This window comes from Hemitrygon akajei, chromosome 7 (assembly GCF_048418815.1).
Source record: "Hemitrygon akajei chromosome 7, sHemAka1.3, whole genome shotgun sequence".
Classification (NCBI taxonomy): Eukaryota; Metazoa; Chordata; class Chondrichthyes; order Myliobatiformes; family Dasyatidae; genus Hemitrygon; species Hemitrygon akajei.
The window spans coordinates 185,371,109-185,395,130 of NC_133130.1; the positions used below are offsets into that span (position 1 = coordinate 185,371,109).

General features: G+C 44.3%; 1 protein-coding gene across 4 annotated transcripts in view; it reads right to left on the reverse strand.

The window, feature by feature from the left end:
* Window positions 1-3,636: 3,636 nt before the first annotated feature.
* The window catches only part of col27a1b (collagen, type XXVII, alpha 1b), a 591,175-nt gene continuing 570,789 nt past the window's right edge, over window positions 3,637-24,022 (reverse strand). For all 4 annotated transcript variants that reach the window (XM_073052881.1, XM_073052882.1, XM_073052884.1 and 1 more), the window contains exons 60-61: window positions 8,356-8,574; window positions 3,637-5,721 (exon numbers count right to left, since the gene is read on the reverse strand). In XM_073052881.1, coding sequence (XP_072908982.1) covers window positions 5,575-5,721; window positions 8,356-8,574 — 366 coding nt within the window. In that variant the 3' untranslated portion in view covers window positions 3,637-5,574. The remainder of the gene's footprint in view (window positions 5,722-8,355; window positions 8,575-24,022) is intronic.

The following is a 24,022-nucleotide window of genomic DNA, read 5'->3' on the forward strand; positions in this document are numbered from 1 at the left end:
AAATGAAATTATGGGTATTATGGCAGATATGGTCAGATGTCAAATAAGTGCCAAAATCAAGGAGGCTGGACATTTTGCCATCATGGTGGATGAACGTAAAGACTTGAGTAAAAAGGAGCAAATATCAGTGGTGGTGCAGTATTTGAATAACGAAACAGTGCTTGAAGAATTCTTGCACTTTACTCCAGCAGAAGGGTTGGACACAGAGTCGCTTCCTAAAAGCATTGAACAGACACTCGCCCAGTGTGTTATTGATAAGAACACATGTATAGGTCAGTGTTATGACGGGGTGGCAGTGATGTCCGGGTGCAATAACGGGGTACAAGAGAGGTTTAGGAAAGAGGTCTCGCAGGCATTATATATATGCTGCCATGCTCACAGACTTAACCTTGTTTTAGTGGATGTTGTGAGCAATGTACAACAAGCGGGTGAGTTTTTAGAATCAGTGCAGCTGCTTTACAACTTCTTTTCAAACTCTGCTGCCCACAATCTTTTCATGAAGAAACAGAGAGAACTAGAATCAACTGCACAGCCCGTGGAGTTGAAGAAATTGTCAGATACACGCTGGGCATGGCAGTATACAGCTTTGTGGGCTATAAGGAAATCACTCCCTGCCATTCTAGCTACACTACAGGATATTATGGGTCAACCAAATGTACGGAGGAAAATGGAGGGCCAGAGCTGTAAATGGACTGATTGACAAGCAGTTTGCTTTACTTCTCACTCTGTTTGAGGAGATTGTAGCTGGTCTGTTAGACTAGCTACAATCTCCCAGTTTGGAGCTTTCATCTGCTGTGGACTTGGCTCAGTCTATTATTGATGCATTCTCAGCAAAACAGGGAGAGGAATCATGGAGTGAAATTCAGGCAAGAGCTAGGGACCTGTGCGTCAAGGCCGGTATACAGAGCAGATCACATGAAAGGAGACAGGCCCAGCCACCATGCTGCCTACATGAATTTGTTGTTGAGGCTCAAACTGAACACACACCTGTGTTACGAACGTGGAGCAACTCTGAGGGGCTGAAGGGTACAAAGTCACCCCCTCCTTTTTGAGAATCGCAAGATCGCTATTATTTCGGGTCTGAGACCCAGGAAATGAGAGAGATACACGTCATGTCAATAATGAGAGAGCGAGATGCAGATTACACAAGGTAGGGGGAATGCCTCCTAACAAAAGCGGAATGGATCCACTGAGTACTGCTATTGTCTCTTGGAGAAGGAATTGTGTATTGAGTACTGTACTATTCATTGAAACCCCTCAGGGGACAACCAGAGTGGTCTGGTTGAGGGATTGCATCATCCCAACCTGATTGACATCTGAGACCCCGTGAGTGAGGATAAAAGAGGGGTCTGGGGAACACCCCTTTAGACGCACCAGGAGAAATGCTAGAAATCCAGTGACAGCGTTTTATAGCGAAAGCCGGTGGGAGCTCGTGTGTGTCCTCCCTTGCCTGGGTGGCGGGCTCATCATGGAAGAACGGTTTAGTTAAAGGAGAGGTCACACTTGAATGGCCGCGACAACGAGACACCTGATGGATTGAAATCATAAAGGAAAGTCTCTTTCTCTCTCTCTCTCCAACAATTGCAACCCAACGACAAACAAACGACGGCAGCCTGTGTGAACTGCAGCGAACTTTATATTTCCATCGGACAATTCATTATCCCTTAGACAACGATAGAGCTTATTTCTTATTGATTATTATTATACCCGCACTTTTAGGTTTAGTATTGACGACGTATATTATCTGTGTATTTGCAATGATATTATTTTTGTGTATTTTTGCTAATAAATACTGTTAAAAATAGTATCACCAGACTCCAACGGACGACTCTATCTTTGCTGGTAAGTAACCCAGTTACGGGGTTCGTAACACCTGTCACTTCCTCTGATGACCTCCGCAAGCACTGTTTCTATCCGGTTATAGATAGACTTCTGACTGAAATGAAAATACGGTTCTCAGTTGAGACTGGAGGTGTTCTGACTGGAGTCTCAGCATTGAGTCCCAAACACAAGTTCTTCCTAGACAAGAATTGTCTGTGGCCAATGGCCCAATACTATAGAGTGACTGAAGTGAACCTGACTGCAGAGCTACATCAGGTTCAGCGTCTACTGGAAACAAAACAAAAGCAAGGACAGACAGTGAATTACACAGTGGAATTTCTAGCTCTAATGAGACCCTACTGCGATGCATTTATAGATTTATGCAAACTAATCTGCACATCACTGACTCTGCCTGTCGCATCTGCCTCATGCGAACAAAGTTTCTCTTGCCTCAAACGCCTCAAAAACTACCTAAGGAATAGCAGCGGCGATGCTTGGAACAGCAACTTGGTCCTGTTAGCCATAAACAGCTGGAGGACCAAGGCACTTGACATCCAGAAAATCATTAATGCTTTCGCCACCAATCACAACAGATGGATTGTACTTCTCTGAAAACATCAATGGTGAGTGCAGTTGATTTTTAAAAAAAATTTGGGCCTAGGCTAATGCTGATTATAATTATTATTTTCCTTATGTTTCCTGCAAAACCTGAAATATTACATTTACTGCTATAAGTCTACTGGTTTTGCTTAGACTTCTAAGCGATGATTCTGTTGATTTTTGTTTTAAATTCAGTAGCCGAATTAATTGAGGTATTTCATGGTCAGAGTATGATTTGTCCAACTCCTGGTAAAGCCTTGCATCTGTTGTTTGCCTTATTTGACTTTAATAACAGTTTTTTTTTTGGCATTGTCTGTTTATGTAATGCGAATAGCAATGGATATTGTGGGTTAGTGTTGTGTTTTTCAGTTGAAAAGCACGCATTTGATGCTGATTGTGGGATTGGTGCATGATTCATGCTGTACGCTGTGGGTCCGATGCTCTGTTGGTTTATTTGTTTATGCTCTGGGTAGCCTGGGTTGTCTCCGATGCTGTTGACACAGTCACAGTTCACTTCTATATTAGATCTATCAATTGCTGTTGCTTGTGAATCAACAGAGGCATTTATAGTAGGCACATAATGCTTGAAACTGACTTTTGAATGCCACGCGTCTGGCCTTGCGAATACATATTACCGTACAATATGTCCCTCAGCACTGTCACTGAATAATCCAGCCCCACTGTAGCACCAGCAAGAAAAAATCTCTGGTGCTGCCAGTGATGAAGCCAATATTCCATTTACCTTCTTGATGGCCTGCTACACCTGCAAACCAACCTTTTGCGATTCATACACAAGCAATCCCAAGTCCTTCTGCACAGCAACATGCTGCGATCTGTTACTATTTAAATAGCAATCTTTTTTCTCCCAAAGTGGATGACCTCGCATTTACCAACATTGTACTCCATCTGCTAGACCCTTGCCCACTCACTTAACCTATCCATATCTCTCTGCAGACTGTGTCCTCTGCACAATTTGCTCTTCCAACAAGAAAAAGCTGAAACAAAAAGCCTGTCAGAAGCATGACAACAGCAACTATGAACTGTTAAAAGAAGTCTTTTGGTTATTAAGCCGTGAAGTAAATCTGATGTGTAACCAAGAAGTGAGCAGTGGCTTTTATTTCCAGTGTTAGAAAACTTTGGCACATTCAAAAAAGTATTAGTTTATTTTGTAGAAATGTCATTTTTCTTGAAAAATGCACAAAACACAACTCAGGGTTTCATTGCTTCAGTTTGAAATATTTATTTCAATAAAGTTTCAGAAACTTTTAATTTCAAACAATGGAAGTCTGCTCCAATGAGACTAGCAAAGGCTGAGTAAGGTACTTCACAGCTAAATAGTGAACTGTTGTACAGTACGTTCAAACATTTGCAACTAAGGCAATAATGATACTGTTGTCTGCAGATGACCATCTTATGGCAACTCTGTTTCTATAGCAACAGACACACAGAAAAGCAAATGGAATAGAAAAAACAAAGTAAAAAAAAGGAAAGATTCAAATAAAATGAAACAAAGTTGAAATGTGTTCAGAATGGTACCAAAATGAATTTGAGGTATTCTGATGGCTTTTTTTTTTCAACTGTATTATCAGATTTTTAAAAATAATGTATTAGAATTTTAGATTCTTCACATATTTCCTTCAAAGTAAAAAAAATCAGGAATTAAAAAGCGCTTAATGCATTTTCCTATACAGTACGTTTAAACTCTGCATAATACCTTATAGATTTCAAACAATGAAATATTCTCTTCGAAGCACCAAATTTACACATTAGACAAGCCACAAAAGAACTCCACGTAACTCTCCAAGACCAGTTGGGTGCTGAAGCAATATGTTTACAACTACAAAAAGATAGATCTACTTTGAAACATAGACATCTGTGATAGGGAAAGGCAACTTTTTTTTAACTAAGATTTTAAAACATTTAAATAACATTAAATAGCAGACTGTAAAATATTGATCCACTGTATACAACATGGCATGTAGAAACATTTTACACAATTTGATAAGAAGGTGGAGAATCTACCATTTCAGAAAAGTCCTAGTTCCTTTGTAATAAAGCTTCCCTAAATATTAATTACAGCTTTCAAGGGCAACTTTGTACAAACAGAAGCAGTATTCAAAATAAAGAACTTAAGAGACAGAATAGCTTTCAAAAATAGATTAACTCTCATCAATTTCCCAACTTTACTCTTTAAAAAAAAGTCATTCAGTGACTCAGGAATGGTAGGCTGCTGTCATACCTCTCCAAGACACAATTAAAATTACCCCTTAAAATATTAAAGGCACCTTAGACATAATTAAGTTAACAACTATTGTTGCACTTCTGTAGGGAGGAGTGAGACAAGGATGAGGGATCTCACCCCACTCAGAAAGTAGTAGAAATTCTACCCCGGGACAGCCTCTTTGCTCTATGGGAATAACATAGCACCATTGAGTCAGAGCTGACATGTGAATGGAAACAAGACATGAGAACGTGAGCACCAGTACCAGGTAATGGGAGGTAGAAAATCACCCCGGGAAGCTCATCCTATTAGCACCATTTCATAAATCTAGACAAGCAGGTGGTGCAGGTGCACCTCTTCCTTTTCCCCCTCTGATTCCTTTTGCCTGCAACCAGTCAATTAAATCAGGCATCTTTCGGCTGCAAGCCAGTTCTAGATTGGGTCACACATTAAATTAAATGTCATGGATTTAGAAAATTTCAACAACTTGTAAGTTTCCCTTTCCCCACCACTATTGCACATTGGTGATGCTTATCGGACATGCAGTCACCAGCTATTCAATCCCTCTTGTGGCTATTGACATTATGCCATCTTAGTTTCAGAGCCACTAGAAACCGAATTGTTTAGTTTTAAAAAGAAAATGGATTTTCTGCAGCCCAGTTATAGACATTCTCACTTCTCTCAACACAATGGCAGAAAGATTCTTTGGCTACTGTTGGAGATTTTTAAATTCTAGTTGTTTTAGCTCAGAACTCTCGCTCAAATCAAGTCCGATAACATTTTCCTTAGTTATTTTGGAACCGCCTTCCATGGCCTTCTCTGATCAGCAATGTGACATCTTCACATCATACTAGCAATTCCTTCACTTTTATTAATATATAGTAAAGAATAACTATGCTGTGATGTGGGTTAAAGCTTGTTCAGTCAGAAGTTCAGAGAAAGCAGACGGGCCCGACCTCTAGGTGGTAATGAATTCCAGGCTTTGGTTGTGGTAAGTTATAGATGCCAATTATTGGCAGTTGATTGGGATCTTGTGTGTGAAAAAAGAAGTGAGTCTGATGCCATCGGCCATCCTGTATCTGAAAGGCAATAAAGAGAAATAAAATAGTCACCAGTTTTATCTATACTCGTGAGTAAAGCAGCTGAAATAAAGGGTTCCACTGAGTTAATAAGTACTTTGCTTTCTTCCCAGAAGATCCTCAATCACTCTGAGGTACAATGACGGCAACTGCGTTTTCACAGCAATTTGACAGGATCAAATTTAAACTTTCTTTCAGTGAAAAGGGCTTCACCAAAAGGCATAGTCCATTGGGAGCCTTCCCTTTAACTGCTTGTGGTTCTCTAAACCTCTTACTCAACCTCAGCAAGAGCAAGGAGCTTGGTCAGGAGAAATGAACTGGAGGTATGTGAACCAGTCCTTAACAGGGTCAGCAACTTTAAATTCCATGGTGTTATCATTCCTGCGCCCTGCACGCAAGTGCAATTACTACGAAAGCACAGCAATGCCTTTACTTCCTTAGAAGTTTGCAAAGATTTGGCACAGCATCTAAAACTTTGTCAAACCTCTATAGATGTGTGGTGGGGAGTATACTGACCAGTTGTATCTCACCCTGGTTTGGAAACACCAATGCCCCTGAATGGCAAATCCTACAAAAAGCAGTGGATATGGCCCAGTCCATCACGGATAAATCACTCCCCAGCATTAAGCACTTCTACATGGAGCGTTGTTGTGGGAAAGCAGCATCCATCGTCAGGGACCCCACCACCCAGGACATGCTCTCTTCACGCTGCTGCCATCAGGAAGGAGGTGCAGGAGCCTCATGACTCACCCCACCAGGTTCAGAAACAATTATTACCCCTCAACCATCAGGATCTTGAACCAGAGGGGATAACTTCACTAAACTTCACTTGCCCCATCATTGAACTGTTCCATCAATCAATGGACTCATTTGCAAGGACTCTTCATCTCATGTTCTCGATATTTATTTCTTATTTTTTCTTACTTTTTATATTTTTACAGTTTTTTGTCTTTTACACTCTGGTGTCTGCCCTGATGGTGCAGTCTTTCATTGATTCTATTATGGCTATTGAATTTGATAAGGTCCCACATAGGAGATTGGTGGGTAAAATCAGAGCTCATGGCATTGGGGGGAAGATATTGACATGGATAGAAAACTGGTTGGCAGATAGTAAGCAAAGGGTAGCGGTGAATGGGTGTTTCTTGGAATGGCAGGTGGTGACTAGTGGGGTGCCACAGGGCTCGGTATTGGGACCACAGCTAATTACGATTTACATCAACGATTTAGATGAAGGCATTGAGAATAACATCAGCAAGTTTGCTGAGGATACTAAGCTGGGTGGCAGTGTGACATGTGATGAGGATGTTAGGAGAATTCAGGGTGACTTGGATAGGCTGGGTGAGTGAGCAGATACTTGGCAGATGATGTTTAATGTGAATAAGTGTGAGGTTATCCACTTTGGGAGTAAGAACAGGAAGGCAGATTATTATCTGAACGGTGTAGAGTTAGGTAAGGGAGAAATACAAAGAGATCTAGGAGTCCTTGTTCATCAGTCACTGAAGGTGAATGAGCAAGTGCAACAAGCAGTGAAGAAGGCTAATGAAATGTTGGCCTTTATTACAAAGGGAATTGAGTACAAGAGCAAGGAAATCCTTTTGCATTTGTACAGGGCCCTGGTGAGACTACACCTGGAGTATTGTGTACAGTTTTGGTCTCCAGGGTTAAGGAAGGATATCCTGGCTGTAGAGGAAGTGCAGCATAGTTTCACAAGGTTAATTCCTGGGATGTCCGGACTGTCTTACGCAGAGAGGTTAGAGAGACTGGGCTTGTACACGCTGGAATTAAGGAGATTGAGAGGGGATCTGATTGCAACATATAAGATTATTAAGGGATTGGACAAGATAGAGGAAGGAAATATGTTCCAGATGCTGGGAGAGTCCAGTACCAGAGGGCATGGTTTAAGAATAAGGGGTAGGTCATTTAGGACAGAGTTAAGGAAAAACTTCTTCTCCCAGAGAGTTGTGGGGGTGTGGAATGCACTGCCTCAGAAGGCAGTGGAGGCCAATTCTCTGGATGCTTTCAAGAAGGAGCTAGATAGGTATCTTATGGATAGGGGAATCAAGGGATATGGGGACAAGGCAGGAACCGGGTATTGATAGTAGATGATCAGCCATGATCTCAGAATGGCAGTGCAAGCTCGAAGGGCCGAATGGTCTACTTCTGTACCTATTGTCTATTGAATTTATTGAGTATGCCCGTAGGAACATTAATCTCAGGATTCTATATGGTGACATATATGTACTTTGATTTACTTTGAACCAACTCTCTTCCCAAATTGTCCTCCTTTGACATGATTTAATATCTCGCTAAATGTAGTTTGGTGTGAAATATTGTCTGATGTTGGTCCTGTGAAGGATCCAGGGGTGTGTGGTTTACCTGCAGATATTGTTTATTGAGGCACAGACATGTGCACCATGGCTATGATTACACTGATAAACTGTTTATCACCTGAATAAGATGGGAAGGGACAATATGGAAAGTCTTACCATGACACAGTGTGTGATGGCCTGCTCCCCTTTTAGTTCTCAATGTGATTGAGCTTGGCCGAGGAGCAACAAAACACATAAAAGCTTTGGTAGTGTAAGAACAAAGTCACAACATGGAAAGTCAGTTTGATTTTAACATGATCTGTACCCGGCAATCATCCAGCAGCACTTTTGGAATAAAGTGTCCTCCTGCCTCCAGCATCAGGCCATTCCAGGACTTGAACTTCACGGCTTGTTTGAAAGGTTTGTTTGACTTCCCGTCCGTCCACACTGGCATATTCAGGCAGTGAATGGTGATGTGCTGGACTGCCTCGGAGCTCAGCAAATGCAAAAAGTTCATCTGGACTCGCCCCACAGAAAACTCCAACTGGAACCACAGAAAAAGAGTGAAAATCCAGCTAATTAGTGAAGTGCAAAATGCATGAAGATCAGGGCTGGAAAATAAAGAGCTGGGTGCACCTGCCTCAGCTGGCTAACACCTACAGATTGTATACCACTAATTACGGACTCAGCAAAGATAAGACATTAGTGAGAAAAATAAGCAATATTATTTGCAGTCAGTAAGCAACCAAGGAAGACCTCAGTTTGTGACACTTGCTTGTACCACTGGACTTGGACTTCTGAGGTCAAGAGAGTGGAACTGCCCCAGTACAACTTCTCTTCCACTGTAAAAAAACTCTCCCACACGGGTTCCGTCATTGCGGACATGATGGACCACCACCAGTAACCATACAGTCAAACAGTTTCTTTTTTGGAGATCAGCCTTTTTCTCAGCAGACATTCACAGATGGTTGCAAGCTTAATGAGTACAGAAACTCAATCTTTCAGTGTTATAGGCTTTTGCACTTAATGGGTTCCATTAAATCCTTATGATTTACTAGAAGAGAAGGTGTGGTTTCTTGCAGCCTTCTTTCAGTACTGAAAAAAAAAATCAGGTGAAGGTTATCTCCAGGTAAAGTGTAAAATGCAAGAAAATTAACCAGCAAGCAGGATTACAGGTCCCCAAAAGGCTGAATATACATTACATTGTTAAATGGACACATTTCATTTCTGCAGAGTGTTACAATGCAGCTTCTTTCAATCACAGCTCTGGGAGGACACAGCAGTTACATTCCCGGTTATACCTGTGCTAGGGCATACTCTGGAGTTATGGTATATAGCAAATACTAATTTCAACAGCAGCCAGTCTTCAGATCTGAACGTGGATTGTGGATTGAATTTAAAATGCAGCTCTGAACAATGGTCTTCCTGGAGCTGCAGACTGGGATTGATTGCAAACCAGGAAGCATCCATTTGCCTGAGATGTCTGTGTGAATGCAGCTGGAGAGAGACAATGCTGATTAACATTCAGTCTAGGGTGTCTAGAGTGTTGGTATGAGGATTTAGATGTTTGAAAATTATATGTAATTTAAATAAAGCATTGTCTACCTGAAGTATTGGAGTAAACAATGTCAATAGACAATAGGTGCAGGAGTAGGCCATTTGGCCCTTTGAGCCAGTACCACCATTCACTGTGATCATGGCTGACCATCCACAATCAGTACCCCGTTCCTGCCCTCTCCCTATATCCCTTGACTCTGCTATCTTTAAGAGTCAATGTCACTGTAACCTTCGAAACTGTATTGACTTTACCATCAATTTTAGGGATATAAAGATGTGATGTACTTTGAGCTTAAGAAACCTCTTCTTCCTAAAGTGTTTCAAATATGATGCCAGCTGCTTGTTTTGCTATATCCAGTAGCTTCAGTGTCTCTCTGGTTCACAGTCACAACACCTGAATAGTATCATTTCCCATAAATCTACAATTTTTGACAGACTTTGACCTGAAGCATTAACCCTGTTATATTTTCACAACAGTCGCCTGACCTGCTGAGCATTTCCAGCATTTTCTGTTTTTGTTACCTGGGGAATGTTTAAAAAAATTCTCTGGATTGTGTATTTTAAAGTCACGTGGAACCTCTTCACATGAGAGTAACTAGTGACATCAATAACAACGTCAATAATGACATCAATAGACTTTATAACTTGGTAGGTTTCTGCCATATGGAATACAATTCTGTCAAAAAAAATACTAAACCCATTTTAGTGAAACTTCATTCCATCCAGAAATATCTAACTGTAATCCAGTCAGAGCCATTCAACAGATGCTGCCCGACCTGCTGAGTTCATCCAGCTTTTGTACGTGTTGATTTGACCACAGCATCTGCAGTGTACTTTGTGTTTGCAGGGGTGTCAAACTCATTTTAGGTTACGGGCCGGATTGAGCAAAATGCAGCTTCATGCGGGCCGGATCAGTCGGACGCGTGCGAACGCAGCTTTCGTTGCCTCCGTTTTTTCAGCCTGCTCTCATGTGTCTCAGTCTCTGCTATAACTACAAAGTGTTTCACTTTACAAATTCCGTTTCTTATGAAGAAGACTGCCGAATAAACACTAAAAACCCTGAAAACCTGGTACCTGAATAAACTCAGCATTAGCCATATCATACGCCATAGGCGCTTCGATTACTGGGGCCAGCTTTAATAGTAATTAGATATTATCTCGTGGACCAAAGATAATTCTACCGCGGGCCGGATTTGGCCCGCGGGCCTTGAGTTTGACATATATGGTTTAGAGCAATTCTTTATTGTCCTGCAATAGTCTTTGCTTTCATCTCCCTTTCAGGCAGTAAATTCCAGATCAAAAATAGCCAGGGTGTCACCTTAAATCCATGTTATTTATTTCTTAGTCCTTCTTGTAACAAAACTACTTCTCTTTGTTCCTTCTGCTTAACTTTGTGACCTTTAACATTTCAGTCAATCACTTCTCAATCTCTCCAGCTTTTCCAGGTAAACAGAATCTCTCATAACTCCCGGGATTCTAATAAATCATTTTCTTAAAGTATTGGGCACAGTAGTCTAGTTGCAGCGGAACCAGTGTTTTATGGAGGCAACACACACAAAATGCTGGAGGAACTCAGCAGTCCAGGCTAAAAAGTACAGTCGACATTTCAGGCCAAGACCCTTCGTGTCCTGTGTGTTGCTTGGATTTCCAGCATCACAGATTTTCTCTTGTTTGTGTTTTTATAGAGACTCTGTGTAGGGTAACGTAAGGGGTGGAAACCCCTAATTCATAAACACCAATATTGAGCTGGGGTTCACTTTAAGAGGACAGTCTGATGTGATGATGTAATTATGTGAATTTTTTAATTGCACTTTATGTTGTGTTTGGTTGGCAATCAAGTGAGTTGTTACTGTTTCCCTTCAACTTACAACCCCTTTGCATTTGATTTACGAAAATTACACTTTGTAGTGAATGTCTCTTTCAGGATGCTGAATGTTCCTTTAAGGATTAATGCACATAAATGCCTGAATCTTTCTGCTCCTGCATATTATTTGAAATTGTATCATCGTCCTTATACAGACTTTTTTTTTTTAGCTTTAATGAGGCTATAATGCTTTGTACTACTCATCATCAAGTCCATCTGCTGTGTGCCTTGGCCTTTTCACCAGTCTCTGCTGGCTGAAGCTTGGCACAACTCTTCTCACTGTTTAATTTGCAAATGTCTAAACTGTATCGAAGTCAGTAGTGTATATTAAGCCAAGTGGTGGTCCCAGGAGATACTGACAATTAAACTGACATTATGTAACACTTTATGAAACAGCTTTAGAAGGTCCATACACACAGTTTGATCTTCAACCACATTAGGGTGACAGTCATAATAATACAGACAGCATTCTTGTCTCTGGGTCATGGACTCAAGCCAAAATCCAAAGACTTGAGCTCAAAATCAGTGCAGAATACCCAGAGCGGCAATATCTTCTTTCCATTCAATGAAACATCAGGATTTGGAATGTCCTTAGAGGAAGAAAATTCAGTTGTAGCATTCAGTAGGTAATTGGTTTAACAGATAATGAGCAGTAGAATAGAAGATTATGAGCAAAGAAAAGGGTTTGAGATCTAGAACATACATAGGAACCCTGGCTGAAAGGCTTTTTTGTGACTGTAAATTTGTAAAATTTCATGTCTATGCAGTACACAGGACACTTCAGATTCTGACCTGCTGCATTTTTCAGTTTTTGTGTTCCTTGTGGTGCATTGGGCAGCAACCTTTCTGCTTCTTCAGCATTTGGCTGTTCTTTTTTACGAGGCTGAGTTGCTGGCTCGATGCCTAACATGCTAGATTCCAACCCAGGACCATTTGTCTCAAAGTCCAGTGCTGATGCCACTACACCACCAGTGGGCACAATCTTTTTCTTTACTAGATTTAAAATCAGATCAAAGGAGGTCTAAGATAATATTCAAATCTGATTCAAGAAAAAGCATGTGCTCTCCTTGGCAATATTTATGGTTAATTGGAGGAAAAAGTGCTTTTCAACGACTGGAGTTTAATACTATGCGAGGCATGGATGTATCGTAATAAGGCAGAAACTTTGTTTGAGAAATGAATATGGTGTGTGGTTTAAATATAAATATAAATATATTTTAAATATACATTGAAGACGATTTTTTTTTACACTTTTTTACGACACCTGCTTCCAACTAATGCCTGGGTATATATTTATTGAAATACAGCCTTTCTTCCCTCTTCTTGCATTGTTTCATTTGGATCTTGGGAAGGTAGTGTTTCAGATTATCCCAGCAGATGAATCATTAGTTCGGTGCTTCTGGTGGGGCAGCAGAATTGATCCAGAAAACACGGACCCAAAGAAGGAACTTCAGGCTGTCAGGCATCCAAGTTCATAAGGGTCCTCTAATGTTTCTGTACATGCTCAGCCCTTTTTGTACTCGATTTATTCTTATACTCTACTTCTTCTCCTTGCTGGTAAGGTCTCAGTGACCTGACACAACATATACCTCAGGTATTGTTTTGGTCCAGGTATCGATTTATCAGAAAATAAATGTCACACAAAAGCTCTTTTAGAACATTACTTCAACTGAAGTGACAGCTTCAAATAGTTCTGTATTTTCTCGGTAAGACAGACAGAGAGGAAGCACCATTTATGCAGCAGTTCCATTATCTTATAATTTTATAAAGAAGCATAAACCTGAGGAGTCAAGAGCAGTAGAAACCATGAGATTGTGACCAAATAGAGCCATAGAACACAACAGCGCAGTACAGGCCCTGCAGCCCTCCATGTTGTGCTGACCCATATAATCCTTAAAAAAGTACTAAATCCACACTACCCCATAACCCTCTATTTTTCTTTCATCCATGTGCCTGTCCAAGAGGCTCCTAAAAACCCCTAATGTTTTAGCCTCCACCACCATCCCTGGCAAGTCATTCCAGGCACTCACAACCCTCTGTCTAAAAAACTTACCCCTGATGTCTCCCCTAAACTTCCCTCCCTTAATTTTGCACATATGCCCTCTGGTGTTTGCTATTCGTGCCCTGGGAAACAGGTACTGACTATCCACTCTATCTATGCCTCTCATAATCTTGTACACCTCTATCAAGTCCCCTCTCATTCTTCTACGCTCCTAAGAGAAAAGTCCCAGCTCTGCTAACTTTGCTTCATATGACTTGTTCTCCAAATCAGGCAACATCCTGGTAAATCTCCTCTGCACCCTCTCCATAGCTTCCACATCCTTCCTATAATGAGGTGACCAGAATTGAACACAATACTCTTAAGTGCGGTCTCACCAGAGATTTGTAAAGTTGCAACATGACCTCTCTACTCTTGAACTCAATCCCCCGTTAATGAAGCCTAGCATCCCATAGGCCTTCTTAACTACCCTATCAACCTGTGCAGCGACCTTGAGGGATGTATGGATTTGAACCCCAATGTCCCTCTGTTCATCCACACTCTTAAGTAACTGACCATTAATCCTGTACTCAGTCTTCTGGTTTGTCCTTCCAAAATGCATCACCTCACACTTATCCAGATTGAACTCCATCTGCCATTTTTCTGCCCAACTCTGCAGCCTGTCTATATCCTCTTGTAATCTTCGACAACCTACAGCTCCATCCACAACTACTCCAATCTTCGTGTCATCCGCAAACTTACAAACCCATCCTTCCGCCTCTACATCCAGGTCATCTATAAAAATCACAAATAGCAGGGGTCCCAGGACAGATCCCTACAGCACTCCACTAGTTACCGACCTCCAGGCAGAATACTTTCCTTCCACAACTACCCTCTGCTTTCTTCCTTTAAGCCAAATTTTTATCCAAACAGCCAAGGTTCCACTTATCCCATGCCTCATGACTTTCTGGATGAGTCTCTCATGAGGGACCTTGTCAAATGCCAAGAGGCAGCAAATGGAATATGCAAAGGCTTCTACAACTATGCAAAAAAGCAACAGTAACAGAAATGAATACACTGCATGAGTTAGCAAGAAAGTGGGTTGTGTTATACCCAAAATGTGGAAAGTTATCGAAACTTATAAAAAGCAAGCACGAAGGCTAACAGTACATTGGATAGCAAATTCAATAAGTTTTCCTGTTCTTTGTTCAGGGCTTTCATGTGGTCAGACTTGGCATATGGTATGCCACTTTAATCTCCCTATATGAGGAAAGATATACTGTCTCAGGGGAAGTAAAATTAATTCACTGGATTGACTTCTCCTGTTTCTTATATTCGGTGTGTTGTGTAACTCTGGGTGTGTTTAAAGCATTGTTGTCAATGTTTGATCAGTAATTATCCAAGGGCCAAAGCATCAGGACCCCGATGAATGTAATAGATGGTAATTTATCATTGAATCATCGACTGATACACAACATACGGAGGCCATTTGACTTGTCATCTCCCACTGGCCCTTTGAGAATGCTGCCCAGTTTAGTTAGAACAATATAACACAACAACAGGCCTTTTGGCCCTTCTTGACTGTGCCAAACCATTTTCTGCCTAGTCCCACTGACCTGCACCTGGGCCATATCCCTCCAAACCCCTCTCATCCATATACCTGTCCAAGGTTTTCTTAAATGTCAAAAGTGAGCCCGCATTCACCACTTCATCTGGCAGCTCATTCCACACTCCCACCACTCTCTGCATGAAGAAGCCCCACTTAATGTTCCCTTTAAACTTTTCCCCCTTCACCCTTAACCTGTTTTTTTTTCTCCTCTAGTCTCAGTGGAAAAAGCCTGCTTGCATTCACTCTATCTATACGCATCATAATTTTATACACCTCTATCAAATCACCCCTCATTCTCCTATGCTCCAGGGAATGAAGTCCTAACCTATTCAACCTTTCTCTGTAACTCAGTTTCTCAAGTCCCGGCAACATCCTTGTAAACCTTCTCTGCACTCTTTCAACCCTGTTAATATCCTTCCCATAACTGGGTGACCAAAACTGCACACAATACTCCAAATTCGGTCTCACCAATGTCTTATACAACCTCACCATTACATTCCAACTCTTATACTCAATACTTTGATTTATAAAGGCCAATGTACCAAAAGCTCTCTTTACGACCCTATCTACTTGTGACACCACTTTCTGTACTCCCAGATCCCTCTGTTCTACTGCACTCCTCAGTGTCCTACCATTTACCTTGTATGTTCTACCTCGGTTTGACCTTCCGAAGTGCAATACCTCACACTTGTCTGTATTAAATTCCATCTGCCATTTTTCAGCCCATTCCTCCAACTGGTCCAAATCCCTCTGCAAGCTTTGAAAACCTTCCTCACTGTCCACTACACCTCCAATCTCTGTATCATCAGCAAATTTGCTGATCCAATTTGCCACATTATCATCCAGATCATTGATATAGATGACAAATAACAATGGACCCGGCACTGATCCCTGTGGCACACCACTAGTCACAGGCCTCCACTCAGAGTAGCAATCCTCCACTACCACTCTCTGGCTTCTTCCATTGAGCCAATGTCTAATCCAATTTACTACCTCTCCATGTATACCTAGCGACTGAATCTTCCTAATTAACCTCCCATGCGGGACCTTGTCAAAGGCCTTACTGAAGTCCATGTTGACAACATCCACTGCCTTCCCTTCATCCACTTTCCTGGTAACTTCCTCGAAAAACTCTAACAGATTGGTTAAACATGACCTACCATGCACATAGCCATGCTGACTTTTTCTAATAAGTCCCTGTCTATCCAAATACTTGTAGATCCTATCTCTTGGTATTCCTTCCAATAATTTACCTACTACCGATGTCAAACTTACCGGCCTATAATTTCCCACTTACTTTTTGAGCCTTTTTTAAACAACGGAACTGCATGAGCTATCCTCCAATCCTCCGGCACCTGACCCGTGGATATTGACATTTTAAATATTTCTGCCAGGGCCCCTGCAATTTCAACACTAGTCTCCTTCAAGGTCCGAGGGAATACCCTGTCAGGTCCTGGGGATTTATCTACTCTGATTTGCCTCAAGACAGCGAGCACCTCCTCCTCTTTAATCTGTATAAGTTCCATGACCTCCCTACTTGTTTGCCTTGTTTCCATAGACTCCATTCCAGTTTCCTTAGTAAATACAGATGCAAAAAACCCATTTAATATCTCTCCCATTTCTTTTGGTTCCATACATAACCGAGAACTCTGATCTTCAAGGGGATCAATTTTAACCCTTACTATCCTTTTGCTCTTAACATACCTGTAGAAGCTCTTAGAATTATCCTTCACCCTGATTGCCAAAGAAACTTCATGTCTTCTTTTAGCCCTCCTGATTTCTTTCTTAAGTATTTTCTTACTCTTTTTATAATCCTCAAGCATCTTATTTCCTCCCTGTTGCCTATACATGTTATACATCTCTCTCTTCTTCTTTATCAGAGTTCCAATATCCCTCGAGAACCAAGGTTCCTTATTCTTATTCATTTTGCCTTTAACCCTGACAGGAACATACAAACTCTGCACTCTCAAAATTTCTCCTTTGAAGGCCTCCCACTTACCAATCACATCCTTGCCAGAGAACAACCTGTCCCAATCAATGCTTTTTAGATCCTTTCTCATTTCTTCAAATTTGGCCTCTTTCCAGTTTAGAACTTCAACCCAAGGACCAGATCTATCTTTATCCATGATCAAGTTGACACTAATGGCGTTATGATCACTGGAACCAAAGTGTTCCCCTACACACACTTCCGTCACCTGCCCTAACTCATTTCTTAATAGGAGATCTAATATTGCATCCTCCCTAGTTGGTACATCTATATATTGATTTAGAAAACTTTCCTGAACACGTTTTACAAACTCTAACCCATCTAGACCTTTAACAGTATGGGAGTCCCAATCAATGTGTGGAAAATTAAAATCCCCTACAATCACAACTTTCTGTCTCCTGCAGTTGTCTGTTAACTCTCTGCAGATTTGCTCCTCCAATTCTCCCTGACTATTGGGTGGTCTATAATACAATCCTATTAATGTGGTCATACCTTTTCTGTTTCTCAGCTCCACCCTTATGGCCTCAGCAGACAAGCTCTCTAATTTGTCCTGCCGAAGCACTGCTGTAATATTTTCCCTGACTAGCAAAGTCACCCCCCATCACCCTTCATCCCTCTGCCTCTATCATGTCTGAAACATCGGAACCCTGGAACATTGAGCTGCCAGTCCTGCCCCTCCTGTAGCCAAGTTTCAGTAATGGCTATGATGTCATAATTCCATGTGTCAATCCAGGCCCTCAGCTCATCTGCCTTTCCCACAATACTCCTCGCATTGAAATACACACACCTCAGAAGATTATTACCACCACACACAACCTTACTATTTGTGACTTTGCATGAACTACTAACATCATTTATTTTTACCCCTGTTCCACTATCTACTCTGGCACTCTGGTTCCCACCCCCCTGCAAATCTAGTTTAAACCCTCCCCAATAACACTAGTGTGGTGAACTACATATACCTGTCTGGACTGCTCCTGTGGCTCCTCCCACAGACCCCTGTATAAAGGCGATTGAGGCCTGAGCCCGGCCTCATTCTCCAGGATGTAGTGTTGTTCATTCTTCCAGTCAATAAAAGCTGATATCTCGCTTCTTACGTCTCAGAGTGAGTTATTGATGGTGCATCAATTTTATTGACTGGAAGTTAAAACATGGAAACCGTTTTACATCCGGAAAGATTGGATTTGGACTCCCAAGACCCTGAAGCAGCTCTTGCCTTTGAACTCTGGCTTGCATGCTTCCAATCATACTTGGAGGAGGTTCGTGCAACTGACCCCGCTGTTAGGCACAGAATTCTCCTCTCGAGAGTCGCCCCAAAAGTTTATTCATTCATCAGGGACCTCTCGACCTACGAAGGGGCGCTTGACGCCCTCAAAAGACAATACCTGCGGCCGGTGAACGCCGTCTACGCCAGACATCGCCAGACACCACAAATCCGCCGAATTTCTCCGAGCTCTACAGGCACTCGTGCGGACTTGTGACTGCAAAACGCTCACGGCGGAACAGCATGTGGAACTCTTGGTACGAGACGCCTTTGTGACCGGAATTAGGTCAGTGTATGTGCGCCAGCGGCTGCTGGAAAATGCTGATCTTACCTTACGCTCGGCGATCGAAATGGCCGACACGCTGGAGGCTGCTCTGCACAACGCTGACGCTGTCCAGCTGTGCGATCCCCCGCCGGTTCCATGGACACCTCCGACTCCGCCGCCACCGGTTTCCGCGAGCGAATTCGCCAACGCCGCTGCCAGTCATGGTTCCACGCACTCCCCGAACTTGACCAAGCGAAAGCTGCGTTATTTCTGTGGGCTTGAGAAACATCCTCGAAACCGTTGCCCAGCTCGAGAAGCGACCTGCTCCAGCTGCGGAAAACCGGGCCATTTCACCAGAGCCTGTAAGTCTAAACCGCGTGCGGGGTCGAGCAGCGCTGTGTTTGAGACGTGGGGGCCGCCATCTTCCATGCCCAGATGTGGGCGGCCATCTTTGCCGGCGTCACCATGCCCCGCCCCTACCTACCCGTGTGAGACGTGGGGGCCGCCATCTTGCATGCCCGGATGTGGGCGGCCATCTTTGCCGGCGTCTCCATGCCCCGCCCCCGACTCGCCGGTGTTTACCGGGCACCAAGATGGCATTTCAACTCTGGCCACCGTAACCCTCGACCAAAGCTCTCCGCACCAGCTCGCAAGGTCAATGATGGACATCCTGGTGGAGGGACACAGGACTAGCTGCCTGTTTGACATGGGCAGCACTGAGAGTTTTATTGACCCGGACACAGTGCAACGCTGTGGACTCGTGACACGGCCGGTAAGTCACAGGATCACCTTGGCTTCTGGGTCGCATTCCACAGACATCCGGGTGGGTTGTGTAGCGACATTGATGGTGCAGGGCACAGAATATCGGAACTTTGCGCTACTGGTCATGCCTCGACTGTGCGCACCTGTGCTATTGGGGCTGGACTTCCAGAGCCATCTGAAAGTGTGACTATGGCATATGACGGGCCTCTCCCACCGCTCACTGTCAGGAATCCTCAGTTTGGTGGGACTTTGCCATATACCCCGTTACCGCACACTCATACACACCGAACCACACGTCCCGCCCAGCACCATGCCGATAGCTGTGCTACTGACACTACTTGCAGCCTCTCCACCCTCAAGATCCCTCCCCCACCGCTGTTCGCCAACCTGACCCCCAACTGTAAACCGGTGGCGACTAAAAGCAGGAGGTACAGCGTGGGGGACAGGGCCTTCATTCAGTCAGAGGTACAGCGGCTGCTCGGGGAGGGGATCATCGAGACAAGCACAAACCCTTGGCGGTCCCAGGTGGTTGTTGTTCGGACTGGGCAGAAAAATAGGATGGTTGTGGACTATAGACAGACCATCAATAGGTTCACGCAGCTTGACGCGTACCCCCTACCCTGCATCGCGGATATGGTCAACCAGATAGCTCAGTACAAGGTGTACTCGACAATAGATCTGAAATCCGCTTATCACCAGCTCCCCATCCGCCCAGAGGACTGCCCCTACACTGCCTTCGAGGCGGGCGGCAGGCTCTATCACTTCCTGCGTGTCCCATTCGCATTCTGTGTCACAAATGGTGTCTCGGTCTTCCAGAGGAAAATGGACCGGATGGTGGACCAGTGCCAACTGAAGGTCATATTTCCCTATCTGGATAACATCACCATCTGTGGTCACGACTGGTCGGATCACAACACCAACCTCCAATGATTTTTCCAAGTGGCCAAAGCCCTGAACCTTACTTATAATAGGGACAAGTGTGTGTTCGGAACCACCCGACTCGCTATCCTTGGGTATGTCGTGGAAAACGGGGTCATTGGCCCTGATCCCGACCGTATGCGCCCCCTGTTAGAACTCCCTCTTCCCACCACTCTCAAAGCCCTCAGACGGTGCCTGGGCTTCTTTTCCTATTACGCCCAATGGGTCCCTCATTATGCAGACAAGGCCCGCCCCCTGGTCAAGTCTACCACTTTTCCCCTCTCTGCCGAGGCCTGCGCGGCCTTCAGCTGCATTAAAGGGGACATTGCCAAAGCAACGATGCATGCGGTGGACGAGACCATTCCCTTCCAAGTAGAGAGTGACACCTCCGATTTTGCGCTTGCCGCTACCCTCAATCAGGAAGGCAGGCCAGTAGCATTCTTTTCTCGTACCCTTCAAGGCTCTGAACTTTGGCACTCCGCGGTGGAGAAAGAAGCCCAGGCCATAGTGGAAGCTATTAGGCACTGGAGGCACAATCTCGCCGGCAAAAGGTTCACCTTGCTGACCGACCAGCGCTCAGTTGCGTTCATGTTCAGCAACCAACAGCGGGGCAAAATCAAAAATGATAAAATTTTGTGGTGGAGAATAGAACTCTCTACCTACAATTATGATATCCTGTACCGGCCTGGCAGACTCAATGAGCCCCCTGATGCCCTATCCCGGGGAATGTGTGCTAGCGCACAGCTTGACCAGCTGTATGCCCTTCATGCACATCTTTGCCATCCGGGAGTCACCCGATTTTACCATTTCGTTAAAGCCCAGAACCTGCCGTACTCCCTGGAGGACATCAGGACGATGACCAGGGACTGCCAAATCTGCGCTGAGTGCAAACCGCACTTCTACCATCCTGACATGGCGCAACTTGTCAAGGCCACCCGCCCTTTTGAGCGACTGAGTGTTGACTTTAAGGGCCCCCTTCCCTCCACCGACCGCAATGTCTATTTTCTCAATATTATTGACGAGTACTCGCGATTCCCCTTTGCCATTCCCTGCCCCGACACCACTACCACGTCCGTCATAAAAGCCCTGCGCCAGCTCTTCACTCTGTTCGGATATCCCTGCTATATCCACAGTGATAGAGGGTCCTCCTTTATGAATGACGAGCTGCGCCGGTACCTGCTAGCTAGGGGCATTGCTACTAGTCGAACCATGAGTTACAATCCCCGTGGGAATGGACAGGTGGAGAGGGAGAATGCCACAGTGTGGAAGGCCACACTTTTAGCCCTTAAGTCAAAAGGGTTGCCGGTCTCTCGATGGCAGGAGGTCCTCCCTGAGGCACTCCACTCTATCCGCTCCCTGTTATGTACGTCCACCAATGCCACCCCTTACGAACGCCTATTCTCTTTTCCCAGGAAGTCTGTCACTGGGACCACCCTACCAGTTTGGCTGACGTCCCCGGGGCCAGTGCTGCTCCGAAAACATGTGAGGAGTAATAAATACTCCCCGCTGGTCGAGAGGGTTCACCTTTTGCATGCTAACCCCCAGTATGCCTACGTGGTCTTGCCTGATGGGCGGGAGGACACGGTCTCTGTCCGCGACCTGTCGCCCGCAGGAGCAGCAGACCACTACCCCGAACTCTCCACGGTAACTATGAACCCTGTACCCGAGGTGACACTGCGCACACCGAGCCCTACACAGACTCCTCACGACGCTCATGTACCAGGCATCTCGTACGCGTATATTCCGGGCGCCTCGCACACACGTGAGGGATCCCTGACACCTCCAGTTAGGCCAGAACCAGCACAACCTCCATCTCCTGTGCAATCACCACCTCTGGCACCTGTGCAATCGCAGCCGGAGCTACATAGATCGCAGCGACAGATTCGACCACCTGATAGACTTAACCTGTAAATATACTTGTAAGAAACTTCGCCACCTGGGGACTCTTTTTAAAACAAAGGGGGGGGGGGGTGTGAATGTGGTGAACTACATATACCTGTCTGGACTGCTCCTGTGGCCCCTCCCACAGACCCCTGTATAAAGGCGATTGAAGCCTGAGCCCGGCCTCATTCTCCAGGATGTAGTGTTGTTCATTCTTCCAGTCAATAAAAGCCTATATCTCGCTTCTTATGTCTCAGAGTGAGTTATTGATGGTGCATCAACTAGCAAACCTCCCTGCGAGTATATTGGTCCCCTTGTAGTTCAGGTGTAACCTGTCTCTCTTGTACAGATCCCACCTGCCCCAGAAGAGGTCCCAATGATCTAGAAATCTGAAACCCTGCCCCCTACACCAGTTTCTCAGCCACGTGTTCATCTGCCAGAGCATCCTACTCTTACCCTCACTGGCACGTGGTACAGGCAGCAATCCGGAGATTACTACCCTCGAGGTCCTGTTTCTCAACTTCCTACCAAGCTCTCTGTACTCGCTCTTCAGGACCTTCTGACTCTTTCTACCTATGTCATTGGTACCGATCTGTACCACGACATCTGGCTGATCACCCTCCCAACCTCAGAATGCTGTGCACACGATCAGAAACATCCCTGACCCTGGCACCCGGGAGGCAACAAACCATGTCTCTGTCACGACCACAGAATCTCCTGTCTGTACCCCTGACTATGGAGTCCCCTATCACTACCACTCTCCTCTTCTTCCTCCCTCCCTTCTGCACTGCAGAACCAGATTCAGTGCTAGAGATCCGTCTGCCGCAGCTTGTCCCAGGTAAGCCATCCCCCCCAACAGTATCCAAATTGATATACCTGTTTTGGAGGGGAATGGCCACAGGGGAACCCTGCACTACCTGCCCTTTCCCCTTCCCTCGCCTGACGGTAACCCAATTACCTGTGCCCTGTTCCTTAGATGTAACTACCTCCTGGAAGCTACTATCTATAAACTGCTCAGTCTCCAGAATGATCTGGAGGTCATCCAGCTCCTGCTCCAGTTCCCTAACGCAGTCTATTAGGAGCTGCAGCTGGATGCACTTCTTGCAGGTATCGTTGTCAGGGATACCGGAGGACTCCCTGACTTCCCACATCCTGCAAGAGGAGCGTTCCAACATCCTGCCTCTAGACATATTCTCTAGTCTGAACAAAAAAAAGAAGAAAATAGAAAATTACCGGAATCTATCCTTGCCTCTGCCTGTTTCTCGCTGAAGTCTGACTAAGCCAAAGCTGTCCCACTCCGACTCAGTCTACTCCAACGATGGCCGCTGTATATGGCAGTCTTTCTTTTAAACCTTGGTGCACTATGTCACACACCTGCACAGTCTAGCCTCTTTTCCCCGAGCTGTTAAAGAAAAATGACCTTCTCTCTGCGATGCCTTCAGTCTTCCACTCTTAGCCTCTTGCTTCAATTGAAAAGACTGTTGAAAGTTTTTCTCTCCCTTTTAAACCTTGGCGTGCTACGTCACACGCCTGCACAGCCTAGCCGCTTTTCCCTGAACTGTTAAAGAAAAACGACCTTCTCTCCACGATGCCTTCAGTCTTCCACTCTCAGCCTCTTGCTTCGATTGAAAATATGAGTTCCACACCTCATATTTTCTACCACAATCTTGCAAATTGGTTTTAATTAAATATACATCTTGCCTTCTCCTAGCTAAAATAACAACTAAAATATTTACTGTACAGAATTAAATAGCTATTGGATGAGGTCAGAATTAAGATGAAAGTTATGTCATTTATTTGTGGAAGTTAGTGATAACGTAGAGACCAAGGGTATAGTAACAGACAATGGTCTATACGTTACTTTATCCCTAGTCTTAACCTACATTGTATCCATTCCTCTCTGCAAC